The sequence below is a fragment of the Chelmon rostratus genome, chromosome 15, assembly GCF_017976325.1.
Source record: "Chelmon rostratus isolate fCheRos1 chromosome 15, fCheRos1.pri, whole genome shotgun sequence".
In the NCBI taxonomy this organism is placed as follows: Eukaryota; Metazoa; Chordata; class Actinopteri; order Chaetodontiformes; family Chaetodontidae; genus Chelmon; species Chelmon rostratus.
This window is the reverse complement of record NC_055672.1, coordinates 15,962,235-15,985,137: the sequence shown is the minus strand read 5'-3', so window position 1 is coordinate 15,985,137 and position 22,903 is coordinate 15,962,235. Positions and strand designations below refer to the sequence as shown.

At 45.2% G+C, this 22,903-nt stretch overlaps 1 protein-coding gene across 2 annotated transcripts in view; it reads right to left on the bottom strand.

Annotated features, from left to right (window-relative positions):
- LOC121618093 (formin-like) overlaps window positions 1-14,285 on the bottom strand; it is a 38,927-nt gene extending 24,642 nt beyond the window's left edge. For both annotated transcript variants that reach the window (XM_041953367.1, XM_041953368.1), the window contains exons 1-5: window positions 11,851-14,285; window positions 11,598-11,718; window positions 9,685-9,746; window positions 7,390-8,102; window positions 4,254-4,395 (exon numbers count right to left, since the gene is read on the bottom strand). In XM_041953367.1, the coding sequence (XP_041809301.1) occupies window positions 4,254-4,395; window positions 7,390-8,102; window positions 9,685-9,746; window positions 11,598-11,718; window positions 11,851-13,668 (2,856 nt within the window). In that variant the 5' untranslated portion in view covers window positions 13,669-14,285. The remainder of the gene's footprint in view (window positions 1-4,253; window positions 4,396-7,389; window positions 8,103-9,684; window positions 9,747-11,597; window positions 11,719-11,850) is intronic.
- Between the last annotated feature and the right edge of the window lie 8,618 nt (window positions 14,286-22,903).

Below are 22,903 nucleotides of genomic sequence, written 5' to 3'. Positions count from 1 at the left end.
ACACAAGTTCCATCAGCGAGGGGAGCGAAGTCAAACAGAAAAGCACCTCCTCCAGTTTACCGAAGAACATGTGTGAGATATAATCAAAAAATATCAAGTCGCAGTGAAAGTACAAAGGCAAAAGTGGCACCATAAAAGGACAGTCTCGAAGAGCAAGGCGAAGAGAAGCAGGGCTTTTTATAACAAACTATAAATTCACAGGATTTTTATTTGTGCCTACACATGGTCACAATTACTTATGACTGAATTAGCCGTAAAGCCAGAGAGAGTTTTGGCAAGGTAAAGCCCCGCTCTAAAAGTTAATGTGTCAGGCTTCTTCATTAGGTATTATGGCGTTGTCGGCTACTGGGCTGTCCAGTGGGAGCTGGAGAGCAGAAGCCTTAGAAGTGGGTATTGCATTACAGGGCGTTAGTGGGTGCCATGCTGCTTCCAGCTCTATTACCTGGATCACTGGGGATCTCCCACTCTAAAGGACTTGAGACGGCTGAGCACCAGGCTTTCCCAACACCTCTAATTAACCGCTTTGGACGGGCCACACTAAAAGCAGCCCAGGAACCCTTCCCGCTCACTGTTGCTGCAGAACTCGCCAATTAGCCTAAACAGTTACGTTAATGGGAAAAGACAACTGATGCTGGATGCTTGGTTTCAGACACGCAAATAGCTTGGCTACGTGGAGGGAGCCGCGTGATGCTGATGCTGAGACAGGTAGGCACCAATAGCAAACGGCTCCCTCCTGTGGAGGAACAGAGAACTGAAGGCACTCTGAGGCTTTCGTCGAAGCTGCTGTGGACCCTTGGATAACACAGACAGGTCAGAGGAAAGAGGGGAAGAACGAGAGAGAGAAAAAGCGAGCAGCCTATGAAAATAAACAAAGTGATGGAAGGAGACACTGGGAGCGTCAGCGGCTTGAGCTGAAGCAGGTGGCAGATGTAAGGCGAGGTGGGCAGGGCGATGCAGGTTCAGAGCCGAGCGGATAGTTTACACAGCCACGGCTGAGCAGCCAGCCTGCTCCGTGGTGACTGTCTGTCTGACTATCTGTCTGGAATCACCCAGGCAGATGTTACAATAACAACTGGATCAAGACTTCCCATCAATAACCACCTACGATACACTCAACAACCCCAGTCTCACCCAGCGGTGTTAGTCTTACACCCACTCTCCCACGTCATAGCCAGAGCTTCAAATATGTCTTTAATAAACGCATAGCGATTGCTCATAAGTTATTCCCATAAACTGGTTAAAGCTGCTGTTTGTTTAAGGAGATCCGCTATGTTTAAACTTGATACAGGTTTGATTGATGCCAGTAATGGAAATTGCCATTTTTATGTTTACTGGTGTGCATATTTGCATGCACGCAAACGCAACAGCACGTTCGGCTCAATTGATTTCTTCATCTTCATACATCTCTTCCTCCCTCCTAATCACTCAATCAAGAATGCACCGACATGCCCATCCTGTCCGCTCCCCCACTCCCTTAGTTGCCTCGTCTTCATCGCCTCTCCTAGCCAGAGGAGTGGAGCCACATGCCTGCAATTATACCCCTGGTCCAGTCGGGTCCGGTCTGCTCTGGTCTGCTCGGGTGGGAGAGCTCTCTTCCATGTCATCTCCTCTGCTTTGATATGCTAATCAGCAGAGAGAAAAGGGCTCCAGAGTAAACAAGAGCTTTGATTTTTCTATGGAACACATGATAAAGATTAACTCACTCATGTAGGCATCGGCTGCATCCCCCCAGTTTCAACCTTTGGCGTGTGGAGTTGTTGGAAAGCGGGGAAGTGGCTCATATGCATAATGTACACACACATTCCATTCCCTCCCACTCATCTCCTCTCAGTGCACAGAGCCCCCCCAGGCTGTGGTGTTAGCATGATCTGGCAACACTTTCTGAGTGCATAGTGCATAATGACTCTTGAGGACGTGCCGTCATCACACACGTGCAATCAAGCACACACACAAACACAGGTAGAAACTAACAAACAAAAGTGAATTCTGTGCAAGAGTGTGTGCTGACAGAGAGTGGAGGCAGGTAGTCTGCATGAGTGTCCACTGGTGCTGGTAGTCACGCAGAGGGACAGAGACCACTCTCTGGGTGAGCCTGACCTGACAGGTAATATACCAGAATTACACTGAGAATGCTATAGAGGGCCAAATTATGAGTAAATAAACAAAGTGTACAAGAGGCTCTCAAGTGATTACATACAAATGAAAGTTGACCAATCTGTGCAGATTAGGCTTTGAGGGGGTGGGGGGGGCGGGATGATTGATTGATTGATAGTGAAAATAATTGCTAGCTGCAGCCCTAGAATTAACAAAGAGCATCAGCCGACCATATAAATAGGGACAAATTATTGGTTGGAATTGTAAGAAAAAAAAAGCACAGCAAGCTGGAGCAGCTGGAAGATTCTCAAAAAATATGCACAGAAAGAGGATCAATGCCAGCTTTGTTCTTCTGCAGCCCTCAGGAAGGCTAAAATGCTGTGTGACATCAGATCAAAAGCATGCCAGGAAATAGTAGCCTGACTTATACTGGATTTCTAAGGCAAATAACAATATTGATAACTGTGAATTTAAAAAATCGGGCAATGATATATCAGCTGATAGTCTCATAAGTATTGGTGTAGGAGCAACATATACAGCTATACAGATATATCTTCAATAAGCAAAAATCGGCCAATATAGTGGTCTGGCTGATTCATTGGTCCAACTCCAGGGGATATAACATCTTTAGGAACATCTTACACCTTTATGATCCATTCCTCTTTAGCTCAGTAGCACCTGGTCCTCATCCCTGCTCTGATCCCTTCCTCCCCATCCTCTCAAACAATCTGTTTCCCCTCATTCTTTGTTTCCCTTCCTTTCTTTCCCACCCGTTAGCCGGCTGAACTTCTTGGAAGTCATCGTCAGCTGGTGATTCAGATGATTTCTCGCTCAAATGATTTCTTTCTCTCTTAAGTCGGAATATAAACTTTCAGGGATAAAAAATGATTACGTAAACAAGTTTCTTTTATTTTGACGACCTTTCCAGCCAGTTGGACTCCTAAGCGGGCTGAAAACAACCATGCCTTCACTTATTCGCTTTGCCTCTTTAATCGTAGAGTTGGACTCCGAATGTTCTCGCTGGCTCTAAACACAGACCTTTATATTAAATATAAGAGTGCTGTATAATCAAAGTAGTGGGGCCAAAACGTCTAAACACAGAGATCAACCCCAGCCAGTCTACCTTACAGGTCCTACTCTCAAATGCTGTAAAAAAACAAAACATGTTGGACGCGGAGTCTTTTGATTGATATGAATTTGTTTCAGCAGTGTTTCCATTAGTGGGGTCAAACCTCCTCCAGGCTGATGTAAGCCCAGGCAGGAGACAGTTGGCAGGATTTGTGTCTAGATGTGGCTGTCTGAGTTGGATCAAATGTTGGACAGTTTGCTGCTTTAGAGTGACCAGACTGAATGGAGAGATCCAAGGATGGAGATCTAAGACCCACACACACAGAGACACACACAGACACACACAGGCCCTCTGGAGCACAGTGGAGCCTTGACAAATTGATCAGAATAGGGGATGTGTATGGATTTATAGAGGGGACAGTCTGGGGCAGTGGCCGATTTTTAACTGCTTGGACGCCACAGTGAGGACCGCGAGGCAGCCAGGATGCTGACGCGGCGCTGGCTGTGGCAGAGGTGCAGAGTTGCAGCATTTGACAAGACAGCAACAAGTGCGTCTCCGGTGGGCCGGGGGGAACGGTAGATCAATCAACACCAAAAGCACATCTTTGCTGAGTTTTCCTAACTCCTTTCATCTTTAAAAAACGAGAGGCTGAAGCTTGCATAGATGGAAAAAACAAACATTATTCTGAACCCACACCTACACCACAGTCCTGCACCGTTAGCTTGGCTCGCCCTGAGAAAAAACAAGGGAGTGAGCTCATAAACTGATAGCCTGTGTTGGCCCGGTGCAAGACCTGGCAACCGCAGGCAACAGTCTGGAGGAAGACCTGATGTGACTCGCGATCCCTTTCTTCACCTTCTGTTATTTCTTTGTTTGATTTATGATTGAACATGACAACAGACAAAAAGCATTTTTCAAACAAAGCTTGATAAGAAACTAACAATGCCCTCAGGTGGCAGCAGTGATATCATCAAGAACAGAGAGTAAGTGATGAATTACGCTTTCCACACAACCAGCACCGAGGAAAAAGTGAGTCAAAAAGAACATCTAACCCAGACTGAGGAGAGGAGAGTAAAGCGACTGGATTCACCTTCTTAGTTTTGGCCTTCTTCTCATAGGTGTCCGACAGGGGCTTCTTCTTCGGCTGCAGCGTGGCCTTGGAGAAAAGATCTTCAAACTCTGTGGTGTTGGAGATGTTTGGTTCCTCCAGAGAACCCCACAGTGTGTTGTTGCTGGAAAAAGAAGTGAAGATCTGCGATTTATTTCATGCTGTTTTAACTTAAATCTATGCGTCAAAACTGAGGTTACAGGGTGCTAAAGATTCCACCAGTCACGATGACAGTGGCACACAGAGCAGGCTGGAAACGTCCAAGTTGCTTTCCCTGAGCTAAACAAACAGTGTGTTCTATTTGTGGAAGCCTATTTGATGTTTATTCAAACTGCCCACCATCTTTCATTTTCCATTTCACTGTCTGGCAAAAACTTGGCAGGAATGACAGCGATCTTGACTTTAAAAAGCACTGTTTATGAGCTAGGTGATAAAAATAACAAAAGTTTAAGACAAGCGCCTTTCTGGATAAAGGACCATTTTCGAGAATGCGGGAGGATGTGTTGTGTTTCAGAAGTTGCTGAGTAACATGGACAAAACAAACAGAGGCAGAAATAAGAACAAGAGGTGTCTAAAGTCAAGAGGATGTTCAGGACATACGCATCTGCTTTTCTGCTCAATACAACAGGACATTAGTAGCATAATCAAGTGGCTTACTAAGAAATAAACTCATTTTAAAGAAAGATTTTGGAGGAATGAAATCTATAACAAACAACACATGCCTAATTACTGGCTTCCTTTATCTTTTCACACATCGCAGTTGTTCTCGCAGGTCATAGTTTACAGACATTACAACTCATCTGTGAGCTCATGAGACTCCCCAAAGTCAAGGCCCATTTAGAGTGAGAAAGAGAACCTGGACACAACGCACTAAAACAAGGCCTGGCAGGCTCACCGTGGCTTCAACACCAGAACAATCAACTGCACTGCCAGTGACTCAATTAGGGTCGAGTAAGTCCAATTGTTTCTGTGTGCAGTTGGCTTCCTATTGCTGCAGTGAGAGTATTCATCTGGAGCAGCCAAGAGGTTTTCTGTTGAGGACATAATGATACTGTCCCAAAATCCTTCTTCGATTTTGCACTCCTTTCTGTGAGAGGGAGGAAAATATGTCCAAAGAACAGCCTCCGACTCTGAACTGTGCAGGAATTTAGCTCGGAAAAGAAAATTACAAGCAAACCCAGAGAAATATTTCCAGGCAAGACAACTTTCTAATTGACCAGATTATGACTATAATCAAATTCGAATCCCACTTAAAGCTCTGTTCCCTCTTCTTAATGCAACGTCCCAAGAAAGTTTGTCCCGCGTGCTGCCAACTGCACTTTGGGCTTACATTTAGACAGCTGGCATCATTTCAAACCTGACACTGTTCCCCCTCATAACTCAGAACCTCACACCATTAACAGAGATCACACAGCTGATCCAGCTATAGTTAAACATCTGACCCATTTAATGCCCCTTAACTTGGCTCTTTACAGTTAAATTTATAGCTGACATGAAACTGCTGTAGTGTAGTCAGTCAGTCCTCCAGCGCTGGCCAGGACCAGGGGGAGAGTGAGAACCACAACTCGGCTTCCTCCACTAATCCAGCCATGGAAATACAAGGCCATAAAGCTGGAAGCCTGGCATTCAGAGGCAGCAACCACAGCCACTGTAAATGGGCTGGATAATCCACTTACAATTACAGAGTATCTGGTGCAGCAACCATATCTATGATATCACCCTGAGCAAGATTGTTCAGGGCAAGACCCCATTAGACCAGGGCCAATGAAGCTTAGGACTTCATCAGCTGGGATAACAGTTTCCCTCCCTCGAATGCTGAATATCTCCGTGTTGGCCAGACTGTGTCAACTTTGACGACTGATGAAAAGGTGAAGACCAACGGGAAAGACACATCAATTATCCAGTCAGCTAACAAGTCACGTGCCACGTGCATACCAACGATTTTAATAATCATTTCAGAGTTCTCAAGCGTATGCTCTTAAAGGGTTCTTTCGGCAATTTTCAACCTGGAACCTATTTTCACATGTGAAAATATTGAGAGAGGAGCGAGAGGGAGGGTGGACGTCAGTGAAGCTGCGGGGGAAAAAGCATGCAGAGCCAGAATATTTTCACATCCAACTCTGTAAATTAAAGGTTTAGTTCAACCAAACCAGAGCTGGTGACTGCTAGAGCAGCGGAAAGATGAACCAACAAGGTTTTGGAGTCTGGTGGCTTTGGCGAGACTGATTTGGCGGCTGTTTCTGCTTAAACAAAAAGAATCTTCCTCTTTAACATAAAGCTCTATCTCTGCAGGCACCCTTTTCATAATGTTGTCGGTCACTAAGGACAACAACCTGAGGGTGACAGTGACATAAAAACTTTCGTGGACAAACTCTGACAGGGTGCTCGCTCAGAGGGATTACTTTGCCGTGCGTGTCGTGGCTGCAGCGCTCTCACTCAATACTGTGCCCATTGCTCGCTGATAGGGTTGGGTGGAACGACTGTATTTACCATATGATGGTGGAAATGTGTCCGCAGGAGCTATCCTTACAAGGTGATTACACACTGTCATTCACAGTGCATGCACTGTTACTCTGCTAAACAGCAAGCGAGTGGGCGTGTTGATGACACTGAACGGAGTGTAGCTGCTTCATACTCTTCTCTGCTTGCCAGTATGTATTATTGAAAAGGCTGAAAAGTCCATAAAGTGACCCTTTAACATAGGCTGACTCATACTGGATTTTTGAGGCTGATACCAATATTCTCAATATTTGGGAGTTTGAAAAATATTATTGTGATAGATGGGTGATGGTCATTTTTTTAGCGTTAAAAACATAAACATACTTTAGGCATTTGTGTACAGCGATTTCTTGCTACTGTGAGAGCTGACATACACTGATACAGATAAATCAGTCCAGCTCTAACTAAGTCTAGCTTAGTTCTTAAGCCAGTGTTACAGTAACAATAAATACAAACATGAACTGAGGTTATATTAGTCCTAGGTTAAGATTAGTTCAGGGAAAATAAATGAAGTGTGAGGAGCCATGTTTGTGTGCTTCTAATGATGGAAAACACTGGAAATAAGTCCCAGATGTATCACCTGCAATTGAGAGTGAATTTTAAGCAAAGTTCCACATACTTATTGTCCTCTATCTGTATCCTGGTCCAGTACAGAGGCTTCATGGGGCAGGCCGGCTCAATGGCAGGTTTCCGAGGGGCCTTCTCCACCTTCTGGCCAAGACTGAAGCCCCCCATAGGGGGAGGAGGTGGCGGTCCACAGCCTGGAGGAGGGGGAGGAGGAGGTGGACCAGCTCCAGGTAGACCAGGAGGGGGAGGCGGAGGCGGTGGGGGTGGAGGACCACCACCAGGGAGAGGAGGCGGTGGTGGGGGTGGTGGAGGTGCTCCCATGCTGCCTGGCAAAGGGGGGGGGGGAGGAGGAGGAGGATGAGGGGGTGGTGGTCCTGAGAGGCCTGGCGGGGGAGGGGGAGGGGGAGGAGGAGGAGGTGGTGGTGGTCCAGGAGGCCCTGGGGTTGTTTCAGCTTTTAGATTCAGTCCAATTGAGTCCAAATTGAGTTTTTTCGGCATGTTCTGGGTGGGGCTTTGAGCAAGCCCACTGCCGTCACTCCCAGGGCTCTTGATGAAGGTCTCCCTGTCCGTCTGGATGCCCACGGTGCGGCAGGTCTTGAGGATCGGATCATCTGCGGTGGACACAGCAGCATCGCAGACCTCGCTCCGCTCCTGGCCTGTGTTGTACGACCTGTCTCTCTGTATCTTGGCAATGACTCCTTCCAGGTGTGAGACTGAGACGGCATTCTCACCTCGCAGCTGGAAGATCTGGAGCTCAAAGTCGGACTGTAAGGAGCGAGAGCAGAACGCCAGAGACAAAACAAACCCAGAGTATCAGAAACCTCAGTCATTTTCCATCGTATAATATAGTAAAACCATATTAGGTGGTAGACAATGCGTTTTTCCTTGAATGAACTTGGTTTAAAGCGTATAATTATTCTTCCAAGGGGCCTACATGAATGTGATTCTTTGTTAAACAATAACAATCAAATTCATTTTGTTTTGAACTTCATTCCCATCACATTTCCCCCAAATCTGAGGGTAATATCCCACTCGCACAGTGAAAACCTGGTAACTCATTTGACATTTCAAACAATGAAGAACAATCCAACCAAAGCGAAGTATTGATTTGATACAGAAAGGAAATTGTTTTGCAACAAATCTTACACATGTTCCTTGTTACCTCGCATCAGTTTAGAAATAGAATTAAGCACGTTCCCACCCTTTCTTGTGGGCTGACTGTGGCACATGTTTCTCAGTGTCAGCATCAGTCCTTCAAAGGTCGACATCAAATTAAAGGCTTTAAGCGGACAGGCTGAGAAACCAATTCTGAGGTCAGACTTTTCAAGGAAACGGCCCATAAAGCAATTTATCAGTGGTACAAATTATGTAATGTGGCCATAACTACAGTATGTTTTCTTGGTTTTCCAAGCGTATACAGTCTGACTCTTGATTAAGTTGGCAGGCAAAAAACCCCAGAGGAACACAGTTCCTAACTTCTGCTTTTGATGAATGAAACTGACCCCCTTCAGAATGAATTTGCAATCAGAGAACTCTGTGTGTGGCGAGGACCGAACATTTGGATTATTACACGTGATACATGAGACTCTGATCGCTTAATTGACACAGTGCGGGGTTAATTAAAACAGTCACTACACCACAAGATTTTGCCTCTATTTTCATCAATATGTTTTATACTATTGGAATAATAATCTTTTGGTATAGAAGAGCGAAAGGTGACATTGGGAGTCAGATCAAGACATTAAGCCATTACAATACAAACTGCTGATAATTCATAAGTGGTATGTTTTAAATGGTTTACTTACTAAATACTCATACTTTGGGCTAATTTGATTGATTGAGGAACAATTTGCATTCAAAAGACATTTCATACACAAACCCTGTGACATCTTAAAGCCTCTAGTGCTGTCAGTAAATACTCTGCAGAGTTTCACACCGGTTCAGGGGCTGCACTTTTGTCATTTCATGATTACTTAGTGCCATCTTGTGTTCAGGAGAGTCAACTGCTGGGACAGACCAGATACTCCACAAGTGCTTTAAAAATACAACTAAATTTGCTGTTCATGCACATTTCTCACACATGAATTATTGTCAAAAAAGTATTGTTTTACTTTGTTTCCACAAATCTCATATTTCTGCTTCATAATGGACACCAGAATGTCTTTGCTTAGCTGTCTTCACTTTAAATGAGCACTTTGAAATGTGTGGTTGATAGAAGGTGGTAGACAAACACACCAATCAAGGAGTGGTCTGCCCTCACAGAGATGCCTGGCCTTATTTTCTCTAGTACATAATATTTTTTCAGTCAGTGTTTTAATGTGTTTGGTGAAGTCATATGAGAACTTACATGCATCCTCTCCACCTCCTCCTTGCACTCTCTCTTCAGCTGCAAGAGGGCCGCCTGGTGCTCTGAAAGGAGGCACAACAAGGAAACTTGTATGACTACACAGGCTCGATTTGATAAATAATAAATATGTACTGAGTTCAATAATCACAGCATGTTGTTGGTGGAGAGAGAGGACTTGTTGGGTTAGACTCATGACACATCCCAACAAGATGACCTTCTGTTAATGGGAAAACAGGGTGGGTCACTTTCACTATAAATAGCCATATTTCCAACTCAACCAACAGGTTTTGAGTTAAATCGCTGACTGAAATGAAAGCCAAAACCACAATATTCCGTCAGGTCAAACGCAAACCAAATATGCTGATCAGTTGGTTCTAATGAAACGAAGGCACGGAAGTGAAAAAGTCATCCAAAACATAATTCACGGTAGTATTTGGGAACCTGTACAACTTCAGACTACAATAGGCACCAGTAGGAAGCAGATTAAAAAAATATTTTGAGCTTGAACATATTCTCACTGCAAAGTTACTGATGAACTGCAATATCCTCCCCCACCCTCTCCAGTGTAACTCAGCATCTTATCCTTTCAAGTTACACAATTACTTACATTTCAGACTAAAATCAAGATCACAGGAAGAAGATGACAGTGATTCAGTCTGGTTTATCTATAGAACCACACATATGCAATTTGTTGTAATGAGTAACATCGTATTGTAGCAATGATTACAATCACAGTCACTTGATAGACTGAGTACTGCATGGTTATTGTTTATGCCAGGTAATCAGTACTCTAATCTAGGGTCATAAGTGTGTGTGGTGAATGTATGCTCGCGTTGGTTTATCTACATGGCTCACAGTCTGAACTTTTGCCTTTCGTCTAATACTCCACACACTATTCTCTCAGAGCAAAGCCCAATAGTGGAGCACAAATAACCAGAATAATCCACAGTTATTAATCCACACATCTTCTCAGGGATGAAGCTGCACCACACAGAACATCCAACAGCTGTTGCACTGCACTGTAGTCTTACAGTAATTTCACTGTGCCCAGAACAAGCAACTGTGTAATACAATCAGCCCATGGACAGACGTGTGTGCTTTTAACCTTTGGAGCAGGGTTTCTGTTATCTGGTAATTGCTGTTTTTTACCAGGAAAATCTGTCGAAGTCAAACATATTTTAATCTCTTTGGTCATAATGTCCGTTAGATATAACAGTTAGATACAACAATATTCTGGCTCCACACACTTTATTCCCCCACAGCCTCTCTGATGCCTGCCCTCCTTCTCACTCCTCTCCCAATAATTTCACATCTAACTCTGTGAATTAAAGGTTTATTTCGACCAAACCAGAGTTGCTAGTGACTGTGGGAACAGTGGAAAGACATATAGGATAAACACAGATAATATTTGATTGGAATTTCTAACCCATTTGTCCGGGACATTGAAATCTTTCAATTTCTACCTGAAACCCTGCTTTAGAAAACAAGTCTCACCAAACATGACATGCTGCCCAGAGTATATATGATTCCATTCAGTGATTTTACTTGACTAACAGCCACACACATATCCTGTGGTACGAAAACAGCAGCCACACACAAACAGCAGCATCAGTGTGCAGACACAGCCTCCCTGATTTCTTAAATGGATGTAAAGACACCATGCTGCTTATACTTAGTTTGCTCTGCATGATTTGTCTCTGAGTTTTAGTGTAAAGTGTGAGCGCTCAAGCATGTGTCAGTGTCTTAGTTTTAACTAGAAGTCCTTTTAAAAATGCCATGATATAAATACGATGATATCAGCACCGGCCATTATCCACTAAGCCAATCGTGAGGCGTGTCAGTGTGTCAGCATTCCTGGTCGTAGATGTAAATACAGACAATAGTATCTAAAGCAACAAGCTTGAGGTTCTTACCTGCCTCGGTGTATTTCAGCCCCACCTTGTCTTCCTCATCTTTCGGTTTGGGTGGAGGCCACACAGCCTGCAGGCGCCCTGGAGTCCGGTCTTCACCGTCTGTAGGGGACGTGACCTCTGTCTGTCGGGAGAAAAAACACACCGGAAAGGTCAGCATGAACCTTGGCAATCATTTTTGCATGAAGCACATGTGCAACTTAAATTTCCAGTAAAGAAAGATGAAAAATATTTGTGCGAAGTAGTGATTTCATACATTAGCCTCTGTGGGACTTTTGACTTCCTTGCTTGGAGATTTGGAGGCTCTTTCAAAAATAGACCTCAGATTTTCCTTGTCATTCTTGATTTTTTTTTTCACTGCCTCCAGATCCACATCCTCTGTTTTCTCCTTTCTGACTGTTTTGGGGCCAAAGATGTTCCTGAAGGTTTCGTAAGCCAGGTCTGAAGTTTTCTTTCTTTCCGCTGAGGAAGTGGGGGTTTCTGGGCCTGGAATTTTCTCCCCCACAACCTCTTCTCTGTCCTCAGACTCTTTTTTCGTCTTTGGATCAGCATCCTGGCCGTCATCTGACTTTTTGCTTCCGTCTTGGTTGTCCAAGTTGAGCAGCTGACTGAGCTGTCCCACTACAGTGCTTTTAGTTTCTGCGACAGGTTTAGGCTCTGCGTGTTTTTTGGCTGGAGTGGTTATCTTCTGCTCGGGGAAGAGCTTAGCTTTGTTTACTGTCTTCTTCAGGCTGAGCAGGGCCAGGTCTGCATCCTTCTCCCTCTGCTTGATCTCTGACATGGTCTCCCTGTCTTCCCCCACCGCTCCTTTCTTCAGCACCCGCAACCCACTGAAGAGAGCCGGCATCTGGAAGGAAGGGGGCGAAGACAGAGACGTGGCCCTGGATGGGGATGAGGCGGAGGATGAAGCTCGAGGTGGTGTGCTTGTTTCTGGTGTCTTTGGAGCAGGTGTGCGCTGTGAGGCAGGACTGGCACTTGGCTGGATGTCACCTGGGGACTCTTTGGGCGCAGATGACAGCGAGATGGCTTGATCTGCAATACCAGCAGAGTCTGACAGCACCTCTGGACTGGAGGACGATTGGACTGAGACTTCAGGATTCTGCTGGATTGGAGGGCTGGAGGGAACACAGGAGGACACCTGGCTGGAGTGAGGGTCCTCAGCCCTTGATGTCTCCTCCTTTTGTGTGCTATCTAAGTCCTCTGTCTGCTTTAACGGAGAAACCAGGGCAGCGCCATTACCTGCAGATTCCAAATCCAGATGTCCAGAGATGACAGAAGGAACAGGCAGAGAACAGTCTATAGCAGCATATTCATCGGTTTCGTTTGATCCCAGTTTGTTGTTACTATCCCCTGCAGCCCCAGATGTTTCTACATCCATAGACACGTTGGTGGTGCTCTCCTTGGGACTGTAATTACCACCCTCTTTGGAAACTGAAGAGACCAGGACTGCACTTGAGTCAGTTCTGCTGATGAATCTGTCTGAATGCAGAATAGCTTCTATGTGGGATTTCTTCTTCAGTTTGTGTGTTCTAAACACAGGTACTAGGTACTCTTCCTCACTGGCATCTTTTAGCTCATTTCCATCACCATGGTCCCCTTTATTACCGTCCTCCTCAGGTAGGGCATGCTCCATGGTCCTTGCAAGTTTCTCTGACAGGCTAAGGCTGCTGCGGGCCGCCTCCTCATCCTCATTTTCTGCGTCACTGTATGTTTCCACCCTCGTTACCTGGACCAGATCTGCGTCAACCAAGACTCCGGCTGCTGTTTTAACCTGGTCGCCAGACTCCTTGCAGGCTTCCAATGCTTCAGCCCTCTGCCTTGTATCACTGGAAGCAGTCATATCACCCCGAAGCATGCCTTCCCTCCCTTGTAGCTTGTTCTCAGTACAAGTAGTTTGACCACCTTCAGGAAAAGGGTTTTCCCCATCCGCCAGCTCCTTGAAAGAAGTCAACACAGCTGACTCCGCGTTCGAAGAGGCAGATCTATCCCGGCTGAAGAAGCTGTTAAAGACATTCAGGATGGAACTAGCGGGCTGCTTCCCCGCTCCATCTGAGCTATTACTCGCACTGTCCATTTTTGTTCAAAGTGTCACACCTACTGAGAGCTAAGTGAGGCAAACCAAAACAGGTAGCAGCTCGAGCAAAGTGTCCAATGAAAATGTCACAAAAGGTTCATCTCCCCACCTCCAGCTATCCAAGCTGCTGCTATTCTACCTCCACCGCTGGCTGGGAACAAAAGGCCTTTGTATGGACAAATCCAGCTCCTCTTACCTTCTCCAGGAGGGCGCCAAGTACAACAACACTACCCTGTATTCCTGTTTAGTGTCACACAAACAGGTTGTATGTAGTAGACTTTTACGCTATCACATGAAGAGTACTACTGACTGCACTGTATGTTGTCAGTAGTACAGTTCGGTCTCCTCCATGTGAGTAAGATTCCCATGACGCTGCAAGTGAAGTCGAGCTGTTCAGTGGCTGGAAGCATGTCCTGCTGTAATCTCCCTGTGAGAGCAGAGTTCACCTGCCTCTCACGAAAGTATTTCCAACTTTTCCGACAAGTTGAGCAGCACTATCCATAAAGTTATGGGTTATCCTTCTTCTCTATGTCTCGGTATACAGTCTGGAATCCATGACTGAACTGTTCCTCTTGCTTGGGTCTGTCTTTAACTTGTCTCTCACTGTACAGGGAAGCCCTGTGTGCTGTTGTGTGAGAAAAAAAATCCTCAGGTTGAAAAAAAAATGTGTCTCACTGGTCTACCCAGTCTGGGGACGCCTCCGTTCAGGTTCCTCCCTTCCTGGGAGGGGACCTGCGGAGCCCGGCACTGCAGGTGTCTGATTACCTCTGCTCACTTCCGTAACATGGCTGCTGAGGTAACAGCGCAAACACAGAGGGGGAGTCAGTCTGTGGTCAGGTGGAGAGCTGCAGAGGTCTATTAACCCAGCATTGTTAGTCCAACACAGGGCTTAAGAGCGGTGATTAGTCGGCCTGGTTGTAAGATGCTAATATGTGTGCGCAGCAGCTGTTGAACACTGAGGCAGAGCAGGACTGAGTTTAGTAAGACAAAAAAGACATTTTAATTCACTTACCTTAAGTCCCCATGTATTACACACTGACAGTTTTGATTCAAACCGGAGGCTTAGTTTTGAGGACCCTTTTTTGAAGGGAGAAGCTTTAAAACATTAGCAAGCTAATGTTAGCTAAAGTTTAGCCACAAGCTAACAACAGGCAATAGAATCTGTGTGAGAAAGAGGATTAGCTAAATAGCTTTTGTAAGAAAATTAAACAGCAAAGAGAAACAACTTGTAGGTGTTTCATATACCTTTTTTTAAGCATATTCTGGATGTCACCTGCTCTAACCTTTGATAGATTTTAGAATAAAACATTAAGAGAGTAGTTAGGAAACACAGCATTCTTTAAACAGGTTGCCCTTAGCTGCAGCCAAAGCTCACCCTCCATGAATACATTCCTTCAAACTGCCTGATTGAGCAGATCAGAGCTGGACCTACGAAAAGGCACACTTCTACAAGAGTGTTTTAAAGTGTGCTTTTCAAATGTCTTTTATCCACTTACATGTGTACCCTGAACTGAATACTTCCACACAGCTAGCCACATGATGCTACGAGAAACACAACATTAACACAAATAAAAGAAATGGAACATTTTCAAGACTTGAAATGGTGATGTTGAAAATGTAAGCAATGAAACCAGTGAAATGACGGCATTAATGATGGGAAAACTGCTGTAAAAGGAATCCCCAAACAAGCATTTCTTTGTTACTCTTATGTTTTACTGGGAATGTCTCACCAATAAAAACTAAACAAAATACCATTTCCCTAAGTTTGGTGATTATTTTTTTTCCCCCTCAACACAAATAGAAAGGGGGCTTCTGTGGTCGAGGAATTAAGTTATGTAAGAGCAGTGGTATTTCAAACACACACAGTAAAGCCCACCAGAGGTTGTACAAGAAAGAGGCACTGCTGATGGACTGATCTGACACACACGAGCTCAAAGTAGAAGTAAAATCATTCATTCACAGGTTGCAGATCATGCAAACTTAAAAGATATAAAAAAAAACTAGCAAGTGAATCGCTTGTGTATTCAGATGCAACAACACACTGAGAATACATCAAGTACAATAGAGTGCAAGTTTTTCTAAGGACTGAACATGGATGACGGCGACAATGAAGCCAAGTACTTAAGATAGCTGCCACTTTCACAACAATACCGAGTGTCTGATTCTGTGCAGTGTGGCCTTTGTGATGGTATGTTAACTGATTATGTTCACAGTCAGGGCAGTGAAACAATGCATGGCTTGCACTGATACACTATACGCCTAAAACCACACCCAGGTAATCTGCCTCATCTGCAAGGAATGAATGCTGTCGCCAGACAGCAAGATGGAATGTGAACAGACTTAGAGATGGAAACAGTTCATTAGCTGATTTAGATGCGCAGTTTGGTAGCTCTTTAAATGTACTACTTTTTGGCATAATTAAGGCCTACAAACACCTGGAAACAAACAAGGCGCTGTTTGCTGCAGGTTTGCTTATTTTTAGAAGATACAGATATTGTAAAGTCGGATTACATCAGTCACATGCTCTGTGGCAAACAAAATATCTTGTGTTGCAACTTCCCAGCTCAATTACAGGAGAGAGAAATCAGACTAATTACTTCTAACAGCCTTCACCACTGGAAATAAGGTTAAAAAAATCTTAGAAGAGAGGGAGGGATTTTCCTGCCTTTGCTCTGAACGAAAGAGGTTTGAGTGGAATGATCTCAGTCAGTTTTGGCTCAAGACCCCAGTCTACAGATTAGAATCCATGACCTGTTAATCCATTTCTAAGAATTCATGATCAGGTGATTAAATACCCGAGTGGAGAGAAACGCCTGAGTCCCACGAGTTGGGGGAAAAAGGAGCGCCATGGTACATTTCTGTGGCAGTGAAAATATGCATTAGGCTCATGTTTGAAGGCCCTCACCGTGCACTCCAGCTTGGGGCAGTAGGGTGTGTCTCCGATGATGTCATCCTCGGGCGGTGTAATGCGCAGGAAGTCAAGGTGGTCGGGGCGCGGAGCGCGGGACAGGGGCTCCTGAGAGTCATCGCCATCCAGCATCCAAATGTCATCCTGACGCAACAGGGAGTCTTCTGCAGACACACACACACAAACAGACAACCACAGGGTAATTAACGCTCTGTGTGTTGCAAGGAATCACAGCACAGGAAACCACACGCAGCATAACAGGTGCTAAATAAGCATCACTGAGCGAGGCGAGTTGTTTTCCTCTGTATCCTGCACGTTTAATAAAAGTGGAACGAGGTAGAGAGCAGGCAATCAGGATCTTTTAGCATCAAACAGGCAGAGAGAGAGAGAGACCCCTGCTTTGCTGCAGCCTTGAGGGCACACGGCTATTTTTATCTGCACTCAGTCGGCTCTGCTCTCATTGTCAACACCAGCAAAAAGCCACACTCATCCAATAAGGAAAAACAGCAGCAGAGCACTAGCCTCAAAAACAAATACCACTATCTCATATTGATTTTGAATTGAAGATTGTTCACTGTGACAGAGCTGCAGCACGGCGCTACTCGGCGCTACCACTGTGCTGCAATAGTCAGTTGCAGATAGGTGTGTGTAATCTGTGTGAGGCCGTGTGTTTAGTCATCCAAAGGCCCTGAGGGAGGACTTCACCTTAATTTAGACTGGGAAACACTGCCCTCTCCTGACCAGGCAGTCACACAGATGGTGAGGAATGATGGGTACTGACGACGACCTCTTGGACAACAGCTAAAACAGGGTAAAAGTATATTTTCAAATTCAATAGAAAGTCCCTCTGTGTTGTTTTTGCTGCAGTGTGCTGGGGAGGCTGGATAAATTCTGTGCACTTCGGAGCACCTGGCCATTAATATTTACCGCTCAGTGACACACTGCAGACACAGCCGCAACTTGCAGAGCCTTCCTCATGTGCTCTGCTCTGAACAAGTCACACGGCATTAACCTCAGGACTAGAACCAGCTAGTGAGGGGCAATCCAGGCTCAGAGCAGAAACACACATTCTTCTCACGTGTGTGGAAACTCTTGCCTTGATGCATGCATTAACTGTCTGATGAGAGTCTGTCATGCACGTTATACAAGTTAAGATATACGGGGCAGGGACAGTGAGGTGAAGGAATAAGGAAGAAAAAAAGGAGATGGACAGAGAGACCATAGTGGGAGTGGGAGGGGAGGGGTATAGATCTTCAAGACTGTTGACCTCAGTTTCCTCTAGCTGTAAGACAGCACCGTGGCCTCAGCAGAACTATGAGCTGGAAACAGAAAATCATATAACTTCCTGTTCAACGAGCGGCTAAAATATCCCATCACCTCCCTTTGTAATGAGTATCCTTGAAGAGGGCATACAGTATTACTGTGCTGCTATTCAGCAGCCACTTCTAAGGACTTGGAAGTCCCCTTGTATAGCTCCCCAGAGTCTGAGTCTCAGCCAAATGCTTTAAATTCAGTTATGAGAGCCCACACACACACACAAAACTAACTGGGGGGGCTTCACTAAAAAAATGGCAGCATTGAAATTCAGCTTCAGTATTCTCCCACAATCAGTCATTATGAGACAGCAGCAATGCCTGCAGTCCCTCCAGTTATCTGGGACTTAGACAGCAAGAAAAAAGTAGGATTAGATTAATAACTTTTCATTATGATAATGCTGCGCTGCTTGGTCCCGCAGCGGGAACTGCTGACTGCAGGCTGGGCCACTTCCAAATGCACAGTCCAAGCCAAGGAAAGAAAGTACTGATCAGAAGCAGCCCTCAATTCCTGCTTCCAGTTAAGTTATTAAAATTTTTCAAAATGTTGCTCCATGACTCCCACAAAATATTTACAGTTAAACCATCTTGAAGGTTTGCTTGTGCATTTGTGCCTCGCCGGAATGACAACAAACCGGTCACATAATTAGATATGCATAAGGTGGCTGACACTGCCACCATCTGGACAGGGAGAGGAAAAGGATCTGTTGGCCTGTGGTCAAACACACTGCAGTGAGGCTCTGATGCTACTAGAAATAAGACACAGTGAAGGAATGCAAAACACTGCAGTGTAATGATCGTAAACAGGCGTGGGGAAGCATTAGGTAATGAAAGCACAGCATTGGTTGATTCGATAGTGGATTTATCACTCTCTTCAATGCACGCGCACACACACGCACACGCACAGTGAGCTTAAGTTCACTCTCCCTGGGGGAAATTGTGCGCTTATTGCCATTTAATCCCCCCCCCCTGCTGCTTTAAGGCTGAAAGCGAATCACAGTGTCCATAGCGGAGGGGACACAGGGTGCAGATGGGATTGTGTTTTAAGTCTGACAGCGGGTGATGCAACACTAACTGGATCATCCCAAGCCAGGGCAACAGCAGTCCATCAAATACTTTCTATACACACAAGACACTTTAGCATAGTCAGTGTAGTTTAACAGAGACTTCCAGACAGCTATAGAGCATACAGGTGTTTCCTCAGAGAAAACCTGCATGACGGCGCAGTAATTTGACAGTGAAAATCACAGCGTGCGAGCGAGCGGCTGTCAGACAGCGTGGGAGTTTCTGGGTTATGCCAAGCACTATCATTTTAACAACAAAGTATCTTGTGTTGACAGAGTCCGTCTAATGTCTGATCCTGACAGGTGGGTGCTGTCAGTGGAGATGGATTAAACCACCTGTCACTCTGTCGGTGGGTCATCACTCATGTATCGGTCAGAGAAAGCTTTGTGGAGGCTGTATCGAACACAACAGAGCAGTGAAATGAAACCACAAAGCTTTTCTTCAAAGCCTTAAAGGAACATGCCGTCTTGATTTGTTTGTAAGCAGCAGTCAGTGAACCTGATCATTTCTGATGTTGATAAGGGACAACAGCAGGCCAGAAAAGGCAGAAATATCTGCGCTTTCTCAATAATAATAAGTATAGTTTCTCATTCTTGTTACAGACGCGACAGCCACCAGCAACAGCGCCCTATTTTATCCACCAAAAATCTATAACCTCATCATTCAAAGTAAAAGAACTGGGCCATGTGGCACGAGTACATCTGGCAGCCTCCACCCACCTCCATCGCTTTTAGCCAGGAAGAAGGATCATAGATTTTAATATAAATCATGGAAAACGCAGGCTTTATAAATCACTGTGATTTCTTTTGCGCCTGTCGAAGCGTTTCTCCACGCAGCCTTGTTAGCTGTGCACGGCTGTCAGGCCGGCTGATTGACTGACTGGTTCGGCCCTCAGCGCTAACGTCCATGCATGGGGTACGGCCACAAACGGAAACTCAGAGGAGAGTGCCATGGCGCTCCAAGGGCCAGAGCAGTAATGTAGCATGACACAATGCTCACAGAGTCATCGTTACTCATTTGAAATGCAGTTCTGGACGCTGATGGGTTTATACAGAGCTGAGGAAGAAGGAAGAGTGCTTTCATTGGGCCTGGCAGGCCATTGACTGTGAGACAGGAAATTTGGTTAAATTCGCTTCAGTCCACTGGTGAGTCTATGTTTAAAATACCAGGGCGCTGAGGAGAAGCCTCATACTAAAAAGCATTAGATGGAACATAGCCAAGATGGCATTGCAGCAGTCATTTATTAAAGAATACAAGTTACACATTACATGAGAAGGACCTTTGTGCCCTGCCTGTCTGGACATAGCATGCGGCTCAGAGCAACACTGCGAGATGGACTGCGAGAGACGCTCTCGTAGCCTGTTTTGGCAGAATCCAGTTCATTATCTGAATAGAGCTGGGCCTTGTCCTCACTGGGTGGAACAATGTAGCATGGCAGGGCACTTTGTGTTGAATGACAGCTAGCAGGGAGAGCAGGGTGATACACTCTTGTTCTGCACTGATCAGTTTCATATGACCTTGCAGGAACGTATTGGGTAATCTGATTATGGCCTCCCATATGTCAGACAATAAAATGAATGAATGTGGGATGGAGGGATGAACAAAGACAGAGAGGGAGAGATACTGACGGCTGACTGGCCTGACATTCTTTTATTTAATTTGTATAATCACAACAGATTATAAGACTGTAATGTGAAAAAGGTCATTTTTAACGAAGAACTCACAAATAGAACATTTGATAGCCTGTTTTTTCTCAAAATGTATTGTTTTCATTCCACTTTCTCCAGTTTTCAGTCAGGGGCCAATGAGAAAGCTCTAAAAACTCACTGCACACTGCCTGCCCAGCACCAAGCAGCAGCGGCTGGCTGGTCAGCACTGTGGAGCTTTTAGCAGCTAAAGAGACAGCTACGTCCCCAAGGTGGACATATTGGCCCGAAATTTGCCATGTTCCCAGAAAAACAACTTCAAATGAATGCTAAGGTTGCTATGTATCTACTGGGTGTGTAACAGGCAACTGGAGAATCTGTTTCTCTATAACAACCATTCTCATCTGCATAATAATCGCACTTCTTAAAAAGCACTGAGCTTCAATAGGAGGGCACAGATTAAAGAGCCCGGATCATAATTAGTTGGACTTTTACAAACTATGAATGGCCGGGCTTCACGCTGACCCACTTAGCCCCTTTTGGCTGGACCCTGTGATGTTCATTTATCTGTGTTAACATCTGAAGTGTATTCAATTATCGAGCAACACAACGGCGGTCTAGTTTACAGCTAAAACGCAGCGAAATCGACTCAAGCGCTTTTCATCGAGATTAAAGGTTTAAGCCTTCACTGTGATGGCTGTGCAGCATGAAGCGTTTGGTAGGCATGATGCAGGCACCAAATACTCTGTCAGAGTTTCAGAGGTTTCATGGGTCCATCACAACATCACACAAGTTAAGTCTGATGAGGACTTGTCTGTGCCACATGCCCAGGAAATTCAAAAACAGATTTGCTGAAAGAGGTGGAATCCAATGTGGCTTATGTGTGTGCATGGGTAAATGTTACTGGTGGCTTCTGTGTGTGTGCACGCCTAGGTGAGGACACACAGGGACAGTGTCATTTCAGTGGGAATTGATCCAAATTATGTCCGCATGAGTAAAGCCAGCACCAGTTCACTTAGCTCCCCACAGCTCAGCTCTCCTCCTCCCTCATGGCTGCTGCTGAGTGCTGGCCGAATGGGTTGAGCTACTTTGGCTCTATGATGCAACAACTCAAATCTTCCAGTTTTCCAAAATGCAGCATTGTTCTTAAATAAGGAGCAAACAGCCTACACTGACATTATCCACGGTCTATTAGTAAATGACATAATCAATGGAGGGCCTTCTGTTTGCTGTCGCAGATTAAAGCAAATACTGTGTGACACTGGCTGAAAGGGATGATTAACCATGCTACAGAGGGACAGTAGCTAATGCAATAATGGCGAGGCCTGCTTCGAAAGCATCAGAACAGCATCAAGTTTGGAGCGATCCCAGCAAAGTGCACAAACTTCTTCAAATGATCAATGAGAAAAAGGTCACAGAACGGTATGAGCAGTTACGCTAAACAACAAACAGGTAAGAAGGGCAAGACTGCGATTAGAGAGTGAGAAACAGAGCTGAAGTGAACAAAAGTCATCAAAGGTCACTGAAAGGTTTGACAGAGCTTCACTGAGACATTACTATGGTTTTGCAAATGTGCTGTGAGTGTTTCAAACCATTTATTCCGCCATTGTAAGGATAACAAACAATTTCAGAGATTACGCAAAGGGGAAAAAACCTCTGCAAATAAGGAAGTTCTAATCCCTTCTTGTCTAACTCCTGTGCCCGCCGGGGTCCCTGATCCTTTGTCAGCGTCCTGTGAACTGGATAGGATGTGGGTTTAGGGGAGGGACAGCAGATCCCTTAAAGTCCAAATTGGCAATGCTTCAGTTAACACCGCGCTCACGAGAACCCCGGTCAGGTCGGACCCCGTGTCTACTTTGAGCCTTTGATCTGGGACACTCTCACTAATCTCTGCCTTCCCAGCGGCGCTGAGAGAGTTAAATGGATCATCAGTGAAACTATTCTCAGGCCCTGCTTGCCCCTTGTACAACTCTGTTGGGTAGTTTTTAATTTGTGGTCACACGTCTGAGCCAAGTCGAGGGCACAGCAGTCAAAGCCTAACAGGATGAAGAGAGGCATTTTAGAAAATAATTCTTATCTATTGGGCCGGCTAGTTTCCTAGATAGCAACCACGGTGACAAAGTATAACTCCCTTTGTGGAAAATGTTTGTCAGCTACAATGCTGCACAGTAAAATGCTGGTGCGTTTCAACAACAACCTCAGGCAGTAGGTCTGACACACACAGAGAGACACACTTGCACACTTGAAACTCTCTCAAGGCATCTTTTTTTCTTGTACTGCTCTTTGAAATCCAGCAATGCCAG